Source organism: Haliotis rufescens, unplaced genomic scaffold, assembly GCF_023055435.1.
Source record: "Haliotis rufescens isolate VD_foot unplaced genomic scaffold, xgHalRufe1.0.p SCAF_11, whole genome shotgun sequence".
NCBI classification, from domain to species: Eukaryota; Metazoa; Mollusca; class Gastropoda; order Lepetellida; family Haliotidae; genus Haliotis; species Haliotis rufescens.
This window is the reverse complement of record NW_025963791.1, coordinates 10,281,213-10,296,186: the sequence shown is the minus strand read 5'-3', so window position 1 is coordinate 10,296,186 and position 14,974 is coordinate 10,281,213. Positions and strand designations below refer to the sequence as shown.

General features: G+C 40.1%; 1 protein-coding gene across 2 annotated transcripts in view; it reads left to right on the top strand.

Annotated features, from left to right (window-relative positions):
• Positions 1–14,974, top strand: part of LOC124146355 — a 45,069-nt gene that overhangs the window by 27,460 nt on the left and 2,635 nt on the right. For both annotated transcript variants that reach the window (XM_046516604.2, XM_046516603.2), the window contains exons 16-24: positions 808–1,070; positions 2,504–2,666; positions 3,853–3,975; positions 5,335–5,576; positions 6,744–7,044; positions 10,361–10,515; positions 11,555–11,696; positions 11,997–12,096; positions 13,931–14,169. In XM_046516604.2, the coding sequence (XP_046372560.2) occupies positions 808–1,070; positions 2,504–2,666; positions 3,853–3,975; positions 5,335–5,576; positions 6,744–7,044; positions 10,361–10,515; positions 11,555–11,696; positions 11,997–12,096; positions 13,931–14,169 (1,728 nt within the window). The remainder of the gene's footprint in view (positions 1–807; positions 1,071–2,503; positions 2,667–3,852; positions 3,976–5,334; positions 5,577–6,743; positions 7,045–10,360; positions 10,516–11,554; positions 11,697–11,996; positions 12,097–13,930; positions 14,170–14,974) is intronic.

The following is a 14,974-nucleotide window of genomic DNA, read 5'->3' as shown; positions in this document are numbered from 1 at the left end:
TGCTAGGCTGACGTCACATGGCATTGTTTCGCTGATGCATCTTGGAACGAAATTCCACAAATTAAGTCAAGTGACGTGATTGTAAACTGTGAGGTGCAAGGCCCTGTTCCACAAGGCGATGGTGTTGTAGCGCAACGACTGGTGTAGCACGACAGTCGTTACTCTAAGTATGTGAACTGCGATAACCTTAGCGCTACGATAATTTTGTGGAACGGACGCCTGAATTCTAAAGTTGGACCGTTGTATGGTATTAAATTCATACGTTTGAACTTTTGACGTGTTTGAAGTATTATTCTGGTAAACTCAATTGGATTATGCCGTGGATCGTGTAGGTGTCAGCCTATTCACAGTCTCAACAGTATAATTCTAAAAACGTTATAAAAGGCAAGTAATAAATAAAATACTAAACTCGCTCCCGTGTAAAACCAATTTTATGAAATTCGTGAATAGTTGTGGTATCTGACTCGCTTTCGCTCGTTGGATAACAGAACTTGTCACTCGTTTCATAAAATTGGTATTACACAGGAGCTCGGTTAGTATTCTATATATACTGTAATAGTGTATATAATAAGCTATGAGGAATCGCGTATATTGAACAAAAGAGTTATTTTATGAAATGGTATGCTCAGTCTTCACTCTAAAAAATATCCACAAACATATTCATGATCCTTAATTTAATTGTTCAGTATACATCTATTCCTCGTGATTAATTATTACACAAGTTATCCACTCGGGTGCAGATAATCCCCAATGTCTATATGCACATTTTGTGTCTCATGTTATTGTAACCGCCGCATGTACTTCCAGGAAACGAAGCGGCTGTGAAGTTCAACAAAAACAGTTATTTGACGTACAGTCCCCATTCTAAACCAATCCGGTATCTGTTGATATATCTCCGCTTGAAGCCACTGTCTCCGTCCGGAACGCTAGTCTATCGTCATCGAGGATGCATGGAAGGAACGTTTGACTGCGACCACAATCTCGTTCTTAGTCTCAAAAATTATCGCCCATTTTTAGGGCTGACGATTGATGGACGGGACATTGAGTTATTAGCCAAAACTTCAGTTAAGGTAGGAGTTAAACATCGCTGTAACCAGCAACCTCAGTTCTCGCTACCACTAAACAAAGATCTGAGAACATCCCATTAGGGGTCACGTCAGAACGACCTTTCATCCGACCAATCAGAGCATCGCTTACAAGATTATGAAAGTGACAGTCGGAATGTAATTTCTAATCATGCAACCTCGAAAACTTTAACTCCGAACGATAGTTACGGGTTTAACGACTGAATCCATACAATCTAGACCATCTATTAGCCATTCCAGAATGTTCTTTTGTTCAGGTTTCAAATTTGTAATCGAGAATTTGTCAAAATATGTTTCGAAGCGTAGTCGCCAATTTGAAATTAGTGCCGTAAAGCACGAGAAAGCTGCCTTCTGATTGGTCATTCCATTGGTCGGTCAAAGTTCGCGCAAGGTCGGTCTGACGTGACCCGTAATGGGATGTCCTAAGATCTGATTTTAATGAGATTGCTGTAACCAGAGGATGCTAACGTTTTGTCTCCCGCAGCATTTCAACTAAACTGCAGGGAAAAAAGAAGGTATACCCCATGTTTGATGGTGGCTAAAAATTTAACAAACAAGAAATGGTTATTCGATGGTAATGTGTTTGATATGGGTATCAAGGTTGTGTTTTGGACCTTAAGTTTGGATTGTTAACTATCCTGAGAATAAAAAGTTCAAATGGAAAAAAAAAAGAAAAAAAAAAGATGTTTGGATTGTTTCAGCAATTGTTTTCAGCCTGGTAACGTTTGTGATTTCTTGGTCAAATCCAATTTTCAAGTGTATACTTTCTTTTGCCCGGCGGTTAATATAAGTGCAATATTTCTATATATTATTGGAATACACTGACCCAAGTATCTTGCTATATTGTGATTAGTACCAGGGCCCAGTTCCACAAAGCGATTTTAGTGCAAAGATGACCGTTACGCCCATGCTTCATCATACACTTACAATAGCTTTGGCACTAAATTTGTGGAACGAAACATCTGTTTGAAAGGTAGGATCTGTTTGGATTGAGCTGCCTCATAAAACTAAAATTCCACGACTTTGTTCTTTATTACCCCGTTTCCAAAAAACGTCCAGTAAGGGAAAGATATACCGTTCCAATTCCTAAAAACAAGTTTTCATTTTCGGGTCTAAACTTTCCCAGACCTTTGTCACTTTATAGTAATTATTTTTTTCAATTATATTTTCATTTCAATGACCGACCTAATGGTTTTAGGAACAATATATAATCAGAAAATAAGGCCTCGTATAATGTTTGAAACGTAAATTCACCATTTTTCTCTCTTGTAATGTAAGCTACACATAACAATGCCATTGTTTTATTCCGACAGGGGCGAAGTTTAAGGAAACGCAACCTCTGTTTAGTTGTAATATGTTAAGATATGATTACTGACACACTATGCATGATTATCTCCAAGATATTTCCTTTCATCTAGGCATCGGAATGGAATGACTTGCTTGTGTTTGTGTCACGTGTCAAAAGCTACATCCGTGTAAATGACGGCGAACATACTACATTTATCCCCGATTCCCCGTTTTTGGAAGAAATGAATCTAGATGGTTCCATGAGGGTCGGCACTGGAGAGACCGGTAATGACGGTAAGTAGAATTCGTAGTTACAGACCTCCCAGTGACTAACTTACTTCCAATGCATGTTTATTGTGCATTAATAACGTAATGAGCGCACAGGGCGCTCTCAAAATTAAAAATAAGGGGCTCTTATAAGAATATAATTTTGGTGAGATAAAAAACAGTTGAAAGATTTTGTGGTTTATGCTAACAGCCTGAAATGATATAAAAGAAGAATCTGTGCATATTATACACGATAGATATATTTTCGAGAATTAAATTGCCAATAATTATCATACACGAATAAATAAGTCTTGTGTACATTGATCAATCGGAAGGGGTGCTAATTGTGATTGTTCACTAGCCAATATATATGTAAATATCGCCGTGGGCGCTTATTACGTCGAATACGGTACTTTATTTAACGTAATTGTGATTGATATTATGAGCGAAAATCCACGCCGTCGGTGTAATGTGGAAAAATGATAGATTTGGTTGCAACAATATAGGGACAGTAGACATATACTGGCAAGTGGGCATAGAGCAGCGTCAGCGTTAGAAATTGGCACTGGTCCTATAGTCCTTGTCAAACTGCCCAACAGTTAAGGTATCTATCATAAGGACCAGTAAAAAATTGCCATTTTAAGGGTTTTGCCATATGTTGTCGTTATGAGGACGAGTAGACTAAAACTGTTGGTTTCTACATCTGGAGCTTGAGTAAATGAGTGGATGAATAGTGTTTTATGCCGCACAGTAAGACTTGCAGCGGTCCAACGGTGCTCAAAATGAATGGTCCTATATCAGTTTCATTATCTGGGATCCTCAAAATTGACAGAGCTATCTTAGCACTAAGATGATCGTAACTCCCATCTTTAACATTGGCATTTCACAAAAGTCGCTTTGCGGGAAAGGAATATTTAAGAAATAAGGAACATGTCAAGTTAAATTGTCATATAGGGACGAGAAAAAATACTCTACTTAACGCTTGCATATTCAGGGCCTCGTTCCACAAAGGTATCTCAGCGCTAAGACGATTGCAGCTCCCATATGCATACTTCAACATAGACCAAAGGCAGTCGTAGCGCTAAGATCGTTTTGTGGAACGGGGCCCTGTGTCACTTTTCACAAAGGGATTGTAGCGCTGTCGTTAGTCCTATAAGAATCGTAAATTGTCTGAAACAAGATTGTATTTGTAACAGGTTTCAATTTGTTGCAGGTTTCCACGGCGTGATCTCCATACTACGTATTAATTTCAAGGACATCGCTCTTTACCAGTCGCCCTTCTGGTTAGGGATAGGAGCACCTGACAAAGAAGAGTTCATTGAGAAACAGCTATCAGGTGAGCTCATGCCTCCCTGTCCTCTGAACTTAAAGCCGAAACTACAGTTACAGGTTTAAACAGTGGCCATATCTTCTTCTTCTAGCTTGGATCATATCATGTGTCATGATGAACCTGTGAATGTGACAATATATGTGTTCAAATAAAAGACATAATCTGTGACAAAAGCATGTATTCAAATGAGCAAAAATACACAAATAGAAATTTACAAATAATTGCTCTTGACGAAAATTGCGAAAACAAGGACACGAGGAACCGACGCCTGGGGTGGTCTGACCGCTGAAGAGGTCGGGTCCGACGGTCCTTGTTTACGCATATTGGCCTCGTCAAGAGTACTCATTCGTGTGGTTATACCAAAATTCACTTGAAAGTTTATAAAGCCTCTAAAACGTCACCTGTATCATTACGGTAACTTAGTTGCGAACCATAAAATGTAAGTATACCAGACGCCATCTTGTTTGCTGGCAGACGAGTCAATATTCATCACGTGACAGGTCAGTACTGATCATGTGACGAGTCATTGTTCGAGGTCAGTGTCAGTCATATGATTTGGGGTCTATATTGAAATGTTTCGTCACTTTGTACGGATTAACCAATGGAATTGAAAGATTCTTAATAGAGGTATAACAATACCAAATAAAGGATCCTTGATCACATGCTGTAGTTTATAATTGGTCAATCGAATGAAGCTTAAATATTTAGGAGAGGTGAAATGGGGTTTAACGTCGCCTTAAAGATGACTGCAGGTATATGGCATCGTGTCATATGCACGTATGTGAGTGTGTGGTTGTGCGTCCACTTGTACCACTCTGACTAATCCAGGTTCAGTAATGCTCGCCCAGAGATACAAAATGTGCCATGCCGCAGTTTAACATGGATACCCCTATTCAGACTGATATTATGACTCCGAGCCGACAAGTCCTTGTTTTAGCCCCTTAATGCCGAGCGCCAGGCAGGGTAACAACAAGTACCATCTTTTAACGTCTTCTGGTATAACTCGGTCGGTGATTGACCATCGACCATCCGCTCTCTAGGCAGACGCTCTATCCACTTAACCACGAAAGCGGTCTTCTTACGTCGCCATACGGCCGAAATAATGCCGATGCGACATTTCGATTTAACTCACTCTAATGGCGTGTAGTTCTTATGGCAGGACCCCGTTTCCATAAAGCGATCGTAGCGCTCCGGCAGCTGTAAGTCTATGTTAAAGGGTGAGAGCTACAATCACCACAGCGCTGACCGGAACGGGCCCCTGGACACAAGTTTCACTACCATTACCGGTTCACTTAACCATTTTCCACAACATGTAAACCCTCATGCACAAATGGAATTTGATTCAAATCTGAATCCATGTTTCAGACGTTGATGTCAACTACCCTGACTTCCGAGGCCGCCATTACGCTCGATTAAGCTTCCGACATGACCGGATGTTAAAGATTGTGATGACAGTGCGCATGCGCAAATCTAATGGCTTCATCTTATATAACGAGGGCGTAGTGCCTGGATCCCTCATCGCCCTGTTTTCCGAACAAGGCGCACTGAAACTCTGCTTTGCCTGTAACAAGAAAGACATATTTTGTCAAAAAACATTTATATTCCAAGTAAGTAACATTTTATTGGTTTTTTTAGGGGATGATTTGTGTGCACCACAAATTTTATACTTGTGGGTTCCATAACTTACAACATTGTCTTTGTTATGGAAGTCCTCAGGGATCTTCTCATGATAGACATTATCCTTTTTTCTTTCTACCATGTACAGGGGGCATGGGTGTTCTGTGGTCTAAGCTGCTGAAAATTAGTGTGTAGAGGACCCGTGAAGATACGGGGTAGAATAGGTCTTCAGCAACCCATGCTTGCCGTAAAAGGCGACTATGCTTGTCGTAAGAGGCGACTAACGGGATCGGGTGGCCAGGATCGCTGACTTGGTTGATGCATGTCATCGATCCCAATTGCGTGGATCGATGCTCATGATGTCAATCACTGGATTGTGTGGTCCAGACTCGATTATTTACAGACCACCGTCATATAGCTGGAATATTGCTGAGAGCGGCGTCAAACAACAAACCAGCCAACCAACCAACCACTGTAAGGGGGCGACTTGAGAGCTCAGCATCACTCGTAGTGTGAACTGTAACGCAATAGGATTCGCCAGGCATATGGTGTTAGAAGAATGTAAGTCATAAGTGTGGGGCTTTCAGCAATCTCGAAACAATGTGATAAAAAAACCAACGTAAATTCATTTTGGGGATATATTTAAGGAAATTCTGTGCTTAGTCTCAACTAAAACACATCCCAAAAAATATTTAATATGCATGCTCCGTAACTTTTTTTGTTTAAATAGTAGGAAAAGCTTCCAGACTTTGTTCTACATTTGGTAATGATATGAGTCAAGAACATGCAGGTGTTCAACAAAGTACTTTTCTCATGGCCATGTATTAATTTCTTCAGTTGTTCCTTATTTCTTAATGCATATCTAGTGGGCCCCAAAACGCACAATTTATACCTCTTGCAGTGAACTTTCAGACAATCACGTTAGTTTGAATTACTTCAATTAATATTGAAGGGACGGCTAATTTTTTTAACTTGGAAGGAAATCAAGCTTGAATGTAGTATTTGTCACGACATTATGTTTGACCACCTTAACAAAACTAAACTAAGTCTGTTTCTTCGTTCAGCTCATACTAAATGTAAAAGAAATCAATTGTATGTACAATTTAATGTGTTAACTCAATGATATTATAAAGCAGTGGTACTGTCGTATTTTGCAGACTCGAACTTGGTACTATTTGACAATAGAGGCTGAAGGCAATGGCTCCGTGTTAAGGCTGGACAAAGGAGAGGCCATGCAACTATCCTGTGTTGGAAGAAACTACCGTCCTCAGAAAGAGGTCTTCATAGGTGGCGCCCCTCCACACATATGGGCGCTCATCACCAACCGGACAGGTGTCAGAAAGGGATTCGATGGCAACGTGGACAAAGTGGTCGTCAACGATGAGACGTTCTCCTTCAGGCGTGGTGCACTGTTTGATACAGCTGGGACCATCAACTCCATGGGATATTCCTTCTCGAGTATAACCCTTTAGATTAACTACTTAACTGTTTGACAAAGAAGTATAATATTTCAACAAGTCCGGCTATGATTGAGATGAATATTTACACTTTAGTTCACCTTACCAAAAAGCAAGTGATGTCTTTTCACGCCCCTCTGTTGTCGTGAATGATGTTTAAAGCTTCCTAGCGTTCTATTAGTTCTGAATATTTATTCAGAAGATATGTGAATTACATTTCTGACAACAGCTTTTACGTTCATCTAGACTTACGATAATATGAGCGCAAAATATGACATGTGCAAGTGGACTCGGGGTTAGTCTTCCCATTATGACTACTGTTTTACTACACACACTTCATGGTTCAGAAGCTGCTTATTACCGTACTACCTACCTCATCCATACAGACAGACAAACTGACAGACATATTTTATAAGGGTCTCACCTTATGCAATCATTTGTATTTACAGTACATATATTGAGATTGTTATACAAGCATGTGTGTCAAACTGATTTTACGAAACGAGCGTCAGAGTTCTTGTAAAATTGAAATATTACACGAGTTTCGTAAAACATATTATGTAAGCTATTTCATATGGAATGATATGTGAACTGTACAACGTTAGCAAGATCAGAATTTTCTACGACGTTGTAAAATATAAAAAAAAGGAGTGGGCATATAACATATAAAAATTATATATAATCTGGACATAACTAAAAAATAATGCGTTTATGAACGCATCATGTTGAAAAAGGTATAAAACGTATATCGTCATAAATCGGACAAGACATCAAAACATGCGCCTGGTCTTCCACAACACTGTTATTGCACAGGGGACAATGCTATTTATTATCCACGTTGTGAAGATTCAGGGGGCAGGATACTAAATCCGTACGTCACACGTGTGTCGTAGAAGGTTAACCTTGTTTTATTCGTCTTGATTGGATAACCGTGACCTCTGTCACACCGGGGCTACTTTTTTCATTCATAAAAAAATCAAGAGACGTCATTCATTTTTGCAACCACAAGGCAGAACTGAAGCAATCTCATGAGAGAGGTATTTACAAACAAGATAGTCACACGGATCAAATTCGGTTTGCATTCTATATAAGTTATGCATAGAGCTTCTACAGGTATTATATAATCGAGCTGTATCCATTTACAATGCACGACTACCGATAAATAGATCGAGGGTCCCCATGAGCGTGACGCACCCGACCACTTTCGCAACTTTCAATTTGATTAAACGTCAAAGGATAGGCGTGCTGAAATGAAGTCAGTTTAAACTATCTGGTCAGATATCTAGACTTACTTGGGATAATCCGGTTGTGCCATCAGCGTCCCCTTCGAAGCGTATTTTGTGGCACTGTTTCGGGAGTTGTTTGTTCGGGACCAGATCACTCAAAGTGAACATTTCCGATACAAATCATTCGAAAACTCCATTGACGTGTGCCTGATTTCTGATCAGGTGGCCCATGATATAAATTCAGCTGACAGACCAAGGAAACCGAAACATTTTGAATGCACAGACGGGACTCTGGCAGTGCAGTGCGACAGCGCTAATGTGACTTTTAAAAGTTTCTTACAGGTGTCCTGCGTACAAACAACGTGGCGCTTGAATTACCATAAGTTGAGGAAATTCTTCCTAAAGAATCCCGAGCGTCGGTGCTGTTATGTTTGCAAACACAACTGCAGGCGCATGTTGTTAATAAGTATGCATAGAAACCATTCGTCACCACTCGCCCCTTTCCGTAACCTGTAAGAAGCTTGTCCCGGAATAACACGAGTTGGTCACGAATGGCATAGAAATGTCAACAATGCCCATATTTGGCATATATCAATATTCATGCGCAAACAGATTTTGAAACCGGTTTCAGTTTGGTCTGTCAACGAACGAAAGGTGTTGTATTTACACTTAAATATATATTTAACGTGGGTAATAAATAAAATACCAAACCCATTCTCGTTAGATACCATTTTTACGATACCATAGAAAGTGCACTCGTTTCGTAAAAATGGTATCTAACGAGAATGAGTGTAGTATTCGCTATGTATGTTTCTTGGTGAAGTGGGATACTATACGGAGTAGTCAAATGGGAAAAGATAAAACAGATACTCTGTATTTTTCATTTGATTTATTAGTTTATTTGAGAACAAGGTAATACACAGTTTTGGGTGAAAAGAGATACTTTTCAAACGATAAAGTTTCTTTCAATTTTGTTGTTGTACAAACCCTTTGAACTTTCCAAAATAGAGCTGCATCAGTTATGCAGATAATGATCTTTAAATATTTCCTCTGCCTTTGAAGCCAGCCATTGTGCAGAACATATAAACGGGTTATCAAACAATTCAGAACGTCCACAATCATGTATTTATTTCATTGAATAAATCATTGGGCGTTTTTCATCAATTGTATTCTGGGGTCCATTAAGGATAAACTGTTGTAAAATAATTGTTAACCTTAGGATTTCCTTATTTGTTGCACTTTTTTTGCCAAACTATGATAATGCATTTTAATACAAAGTGGTTTTCTAAATTCACCGCAGAACATAACCTTTGGTGCTGAGTAACAAAGATAGGCTGCAGTTTTCAGAAATATTAAATGTACTCTTTGAATACAGTTTGTATTTTCCAATCCCCAAATATCAGAACCGTACATTACAATCGGGGCAATCATTGTGTCAGATGGCTTTCTTCCTCTTACCGAGGCAGGGGAGTTAACTGACTATAAAAGTGGAAACTGGACTTTTAGAGTCAGTTAACTCCCTTGCCTCGGGAAGATGTGCTTAAATAATGCAAACGTAGCTTTTGTTGCATTTTGAATTTTCCACTGACATTGTTATTGCTATTGTGAATACCGAACATGTTCCTCGGTAAGGTATTCTCTGTGATTAAAAATAAAGAATATAATCTCTCTTTAGTTAGTATGGTTTTACGCCACTTCTAGCAATATTCCAGCAATATCACGGCGGGGGGACACCAGAAATGGGCTTCACACTTTGTACCCATGTCGGGAATCGAACCCAGCGTGACGAGAGAACACTTTAACCACTTGGCTACCCGACCACCCAACATTGTTCATGTATATATGAGCAGAGTACAGATCACGACTGGAGTGGTCCATTATTCTATACAAGGTAGGGTCATTTACCCCCCTTCATTTTTTAGTAGTCATAATGGGAATAGTCAAAATGGGAGAAACCGCCCAGGGACCCAAAACGATCATAGCGCTGCGACTGTCGAAGTCTGTGTTAAAGTATAGATAGTTAAGACCGACTTAGTACTTATATCGCTTTTTGACAGGATACGTAACATACAATGATCCGTGTTTGTGCAGCACACGTGAGCAATGTCATCGAACATTCAACAAGCAAGGTGACACTTCGATGCGACTTCACAAGCTTCACCACTGGAGACCATGATGCAAAAGCACAGTGGTTGCTTGAAGACAGGCTCCTCAACTCGACACACGGAGTTCATATCAGACAAAGGGTAATTGTGTAAACGTTGTTTCTGTGCAAAGCAGACAGCTACGCTAAAGGCATCTTCGATTATCGTGTGAATGTTATCTCACTGTTATAACAGAGTCCCGTGAACACTGTTTCTGCATACGCGATTATCGGATGTATAATATAGTCTACATTTTTCTCTTTTTGGATAAATACCATGGACCATAGATGGTCACCGAATTCACCGCCTCTATCACCCCCATCTCTAACTTTGCACTGTATTTCTCTAGCTCGTTGTAATTTGATTGGATGAATATTTTTGTTGAAATCGAAGCCATTGTGCCGAATGGGTCCAAGGTATTATTTCGTAATAAAATGGATATACAATAGAGTGTATAATCGAGGATTTACTGAAGGACACTATATTGATCTCTGATATTTTGAATGAATTCATGCCGAAGTTTGGATTCATGCATTATCACATGACATACTTTGTCTCACCTTGATCAGAGAGCTACTGTAACAAGCTGGTCGTTTAATGGGCTTCAGAATGAGAGCTCGCATGAGATGAGTTTAATGCCCAATTAACATGAATCCAGTTATATGGCGGCGTGTCAGCTTGATGTGGGAGGAATGACAGTCGTGATGTAGATCTCAGACGTTTACAAGTTTGGTGAAACCAAAGGTCACGGCTATGGTGCTGACAAACCTAGAAACATGATCAGGGCGAACCGGGATTCGAACCCACGATCATATATGTTTCTTGCCTGGTTCTGGTGTGCCCAAGGGACGCAACTCTGCCCAGTGGCGCCTTGGACAACATTGCTAGGCTACCTGTGCTCACGCATATCATAGAAATGGCTTTCGCTTTGTGAGAGTTCTTTGAAGTGGGAACCTTCACAGAGTGAACGCTAGATTGTAGTACGTTCGTGTTTAGTTATGCTTCTGAACGTCCGTTTCCCCGCCTTATGGGACCAAATGAAAACGGCATATATACCGGTTCTTAAATGTGGTATTTGTAAATTTAACTGTTTAAAAAAGACGAGTTCACACGTGATATTTTGTTATATCTTTTGTTATAGCTGCCTGGTCTTCAGAATGAGAGCTCAGTTACTCTAATGCCAGAAAGCCACACACAAGGTCTGTACGCATGCGTGGTGAACCAAGATGGCCGCCTTCTCATAACACATGCATTTGCTATAACCCGAAGTAACGAGTCACTCGGTAAGAAAGTATTTCTGGTGTCAATTGTTTTTTTTAACATAATCGTGTGAAAAACAAACAACTCAAAGTCAGAGAATTTTCAAGATCAAATATAAACTGAATTCGCGAATGTTAGCACCAGTGATAACTGGGGTGATACTAAGTGCAAGATTATTTCTTTATCCAAATTAACATATCTCTCATTTAAATGAGACGTTATTCTGACTTAAAGTCTCATTTGCAGAATATGAATTCTCAAAAGCTGTGTGCATTTGCACATTGGTATCATTCTGCAACCTAACCAAACGTTGCTATTGGCAGTTCTCAAGGTGACGCCAGAATGGACAATCATCATAGTTCTTATCGTCATCGTCGTCTTTATCTTCATCGCCGCGGCGCTTCTTGTCAAGAAGGATGCAATGTACGTCAAGGTGTAGCTAGTCTCTTATCGCATGTACACTGACTGGTTTACAATCGCTTATGTATGGAGTTATAACAAACCATACATACTAGGACCAACAATTTAATATTCTTGGGATGGGAGGACAGAATATTTCTGTAGCTGCTTCATGACAATCATTTCTTTCTTTGAGTGAGTGAGTGAGTATGGTTTTACGCCGCTTTTAGCTATGTTCCAGCAATATCACGGGCGGAGGACACCAGAAATTGGCTTCACACATTGTACCCATGTCGGGAATCGAACCCGGGTCTTCGGCGTGACGAGCGAACGCTTTAACCACTAGGCTACCCGACCTCCCTCTTTCTTTGAAAGAAGAAGCTGAAAAAATGATTCACATAACATATTTTTAAGACATCCATCATGACATTGAACAAGTTATTATTTTCTGTAAAACTTCATGCAAACATTGTAACATGTAAAAATATGTAATGTGTACTAAGAACATCAGTACTTCTTATATCTGCCGGTCCGTCCCGCTAAAAAAATGTAAACAAATGTTTTATACCAACCCACCAGCTTGAAAATAAATTATCAAGCCATGGAAAAGAATTACGAACTTCCATTTCGTAAACGAATTCGTGTTGTATTTTAGCGGAAGGACATTCAAAGGAGGAAACTGACGCTTTTTATTGAGTTGTTTATTTCCCTTAGATAAAGTCCACATTGTTATGTCTTTAGAGCTCTCAGCACCGATACACCAAGGAACTGGTCTTATGACTGTATCACACTTTGCCGCCGCCTCTAAATAATATTTAAATCTCTGAATCTTATATTTTAAAAAATAAAAGTCACCTCACCCACAAACATCCCCGGCCCACACCCCTTAATGACCAGTCCTTAACCGCTGCGTTTCGAATATCACTAATAATAAAGATATACTATTACAAGGGATACAGTTAGGATTTTTTACAATCTATCTTTACACATTAAAATGACCGTATCGCTAACTTTCAACTGTCTGCACATGGAGCCGTTCAACTATTACAAAAGATAAATACGCAAACTGTAATTATAGCTTTTTCACGTTTTAGGACATTTTCTGAATGACAGTTAACCATTTCATTACATATGTTTGTCGAAACGTGTAGACTTTTCAAAAACGAAATAGATGTAACAAATGCCATTAGCTGAATGGACTGAAAAATATCGAATCGTCACATCTCTCTGGCCTGTGGCAGAGGTACTAGGTTGACCCAAGGAGGTGTGGTGAGGTGAAATGGGGTTTAACGTCGCGTCCAAAATTATTGCACTTACTCGTATATAGTGACGTGCATATGCACGTATGTGTGTGTGTGTGGCTGCTTGTACTAGTCCGGACTGATACCGATTTATAGTGCTAGCACACTGAGATACCATGCCGCAGTTTAACCTGAATACCCCACTCAGACACAGTATACTGATTCCGAGCCGACTAGTCCTTGTTTTAGCCCCTTAATGCTGAGACCCAGACAGGGTAACAAGTACCATATTATAACGTCTTTTAGTATAACGCGGCCGGGGATCGAACTCCGAACCTTCCGCTCTTCCTTCTACCTCTAAACCACGGAGGCGGTTGACCCAAGGAACTCTGGGAGGAGAGTGTTCGGATATAGTACAATAATGATAAAACATGAGAAAATGAATTATTCAGGCACAACTGACTATGATGTGTTCTCAACCAAAGTATCTAGATCTATCTATGGTATCTATGAAGCTGAGCATGGACATAAGAAACACACGCAATGATATGGATGGCGTTAGCAGCAAACTAGATTGGTCATAAATACAAAATAATCAACATATATTTTCTCAATAGAAAAAAAATGGCCACCGGCTCAACAGACGACAAGGCCCAAATCCTAGAGGACATCCACAACAGCTTAAATAAGCCGGACCTGGTGGAACTGACGAACATGTCGGTCATCCAAGAAGAGGATGAGGGCGAGGACGCAACCATCGTCAGTGCTATGGATGAACCGGATGAGGAGATATTGTATGACGTCAAAGACATAGAATTCTCCGATGATGAGGATGAAAAACAACAGGATGTGGATGGTAGGTATCGTTCACACTCCATCGCAGTACAGACTTAGCATTACACCACTGCCACAAGCTAAATTACATATCATGACCGACATTTTCCTTGATTGTAGACGAACGCGCAGTCGGGCCAAGTTGAAGCATGTCAGTGTGATTAACAGATTGTTTTTCCACAATTATTAACATATGGTACAACAACTGCGACAGTGAGACTAACGAATAACCATTTCTTGGGTTGTTTTGTTTCATTTTAAGCCACCATCAAACATGGGTGTATACTTTCTTTTGCCTGGCAGTTTAGATGAAGAAACATATGATAGAGGTACTACCAGTATGACCGGTAGGAGAATGGGTATCGTTATACAGGGCTCTAGATAAAGGCCCATATCGGCGTTTGTACGGAGAAAATATGCACGATACAGTGGCGGATAATTTAGAAAACGTATCAGATACGCATCACAGCATACATGTACGGACTAGCATTCATTTATAGACGTATTTCCCAAATTTATTGTGATTTCAAGCAGCGTATTTTCTTGAGTATAGTGTACACAGATTTACAGACCGCGGTCATGTAGCTGGAATATTGCTGAGTGTGGCGTTAGTCAACAAATCAACCAAACCAAACCTGATTATCTGGAGCCTGGTTATGACAGGGCTATATGTTTGGCCAGTGTCAAAGCAGCACATCTGTTTCGTGGAAAATCCGGTCTAAACAGTAAAGAATGTGTCGTGATTTAAGTTGGTTTCTCACAAACTCCGGGGGCACGGGTGGCCCAGGCCGTCTGAGGCGCCGCGATTCACTGTCCAGAGTTGCGTC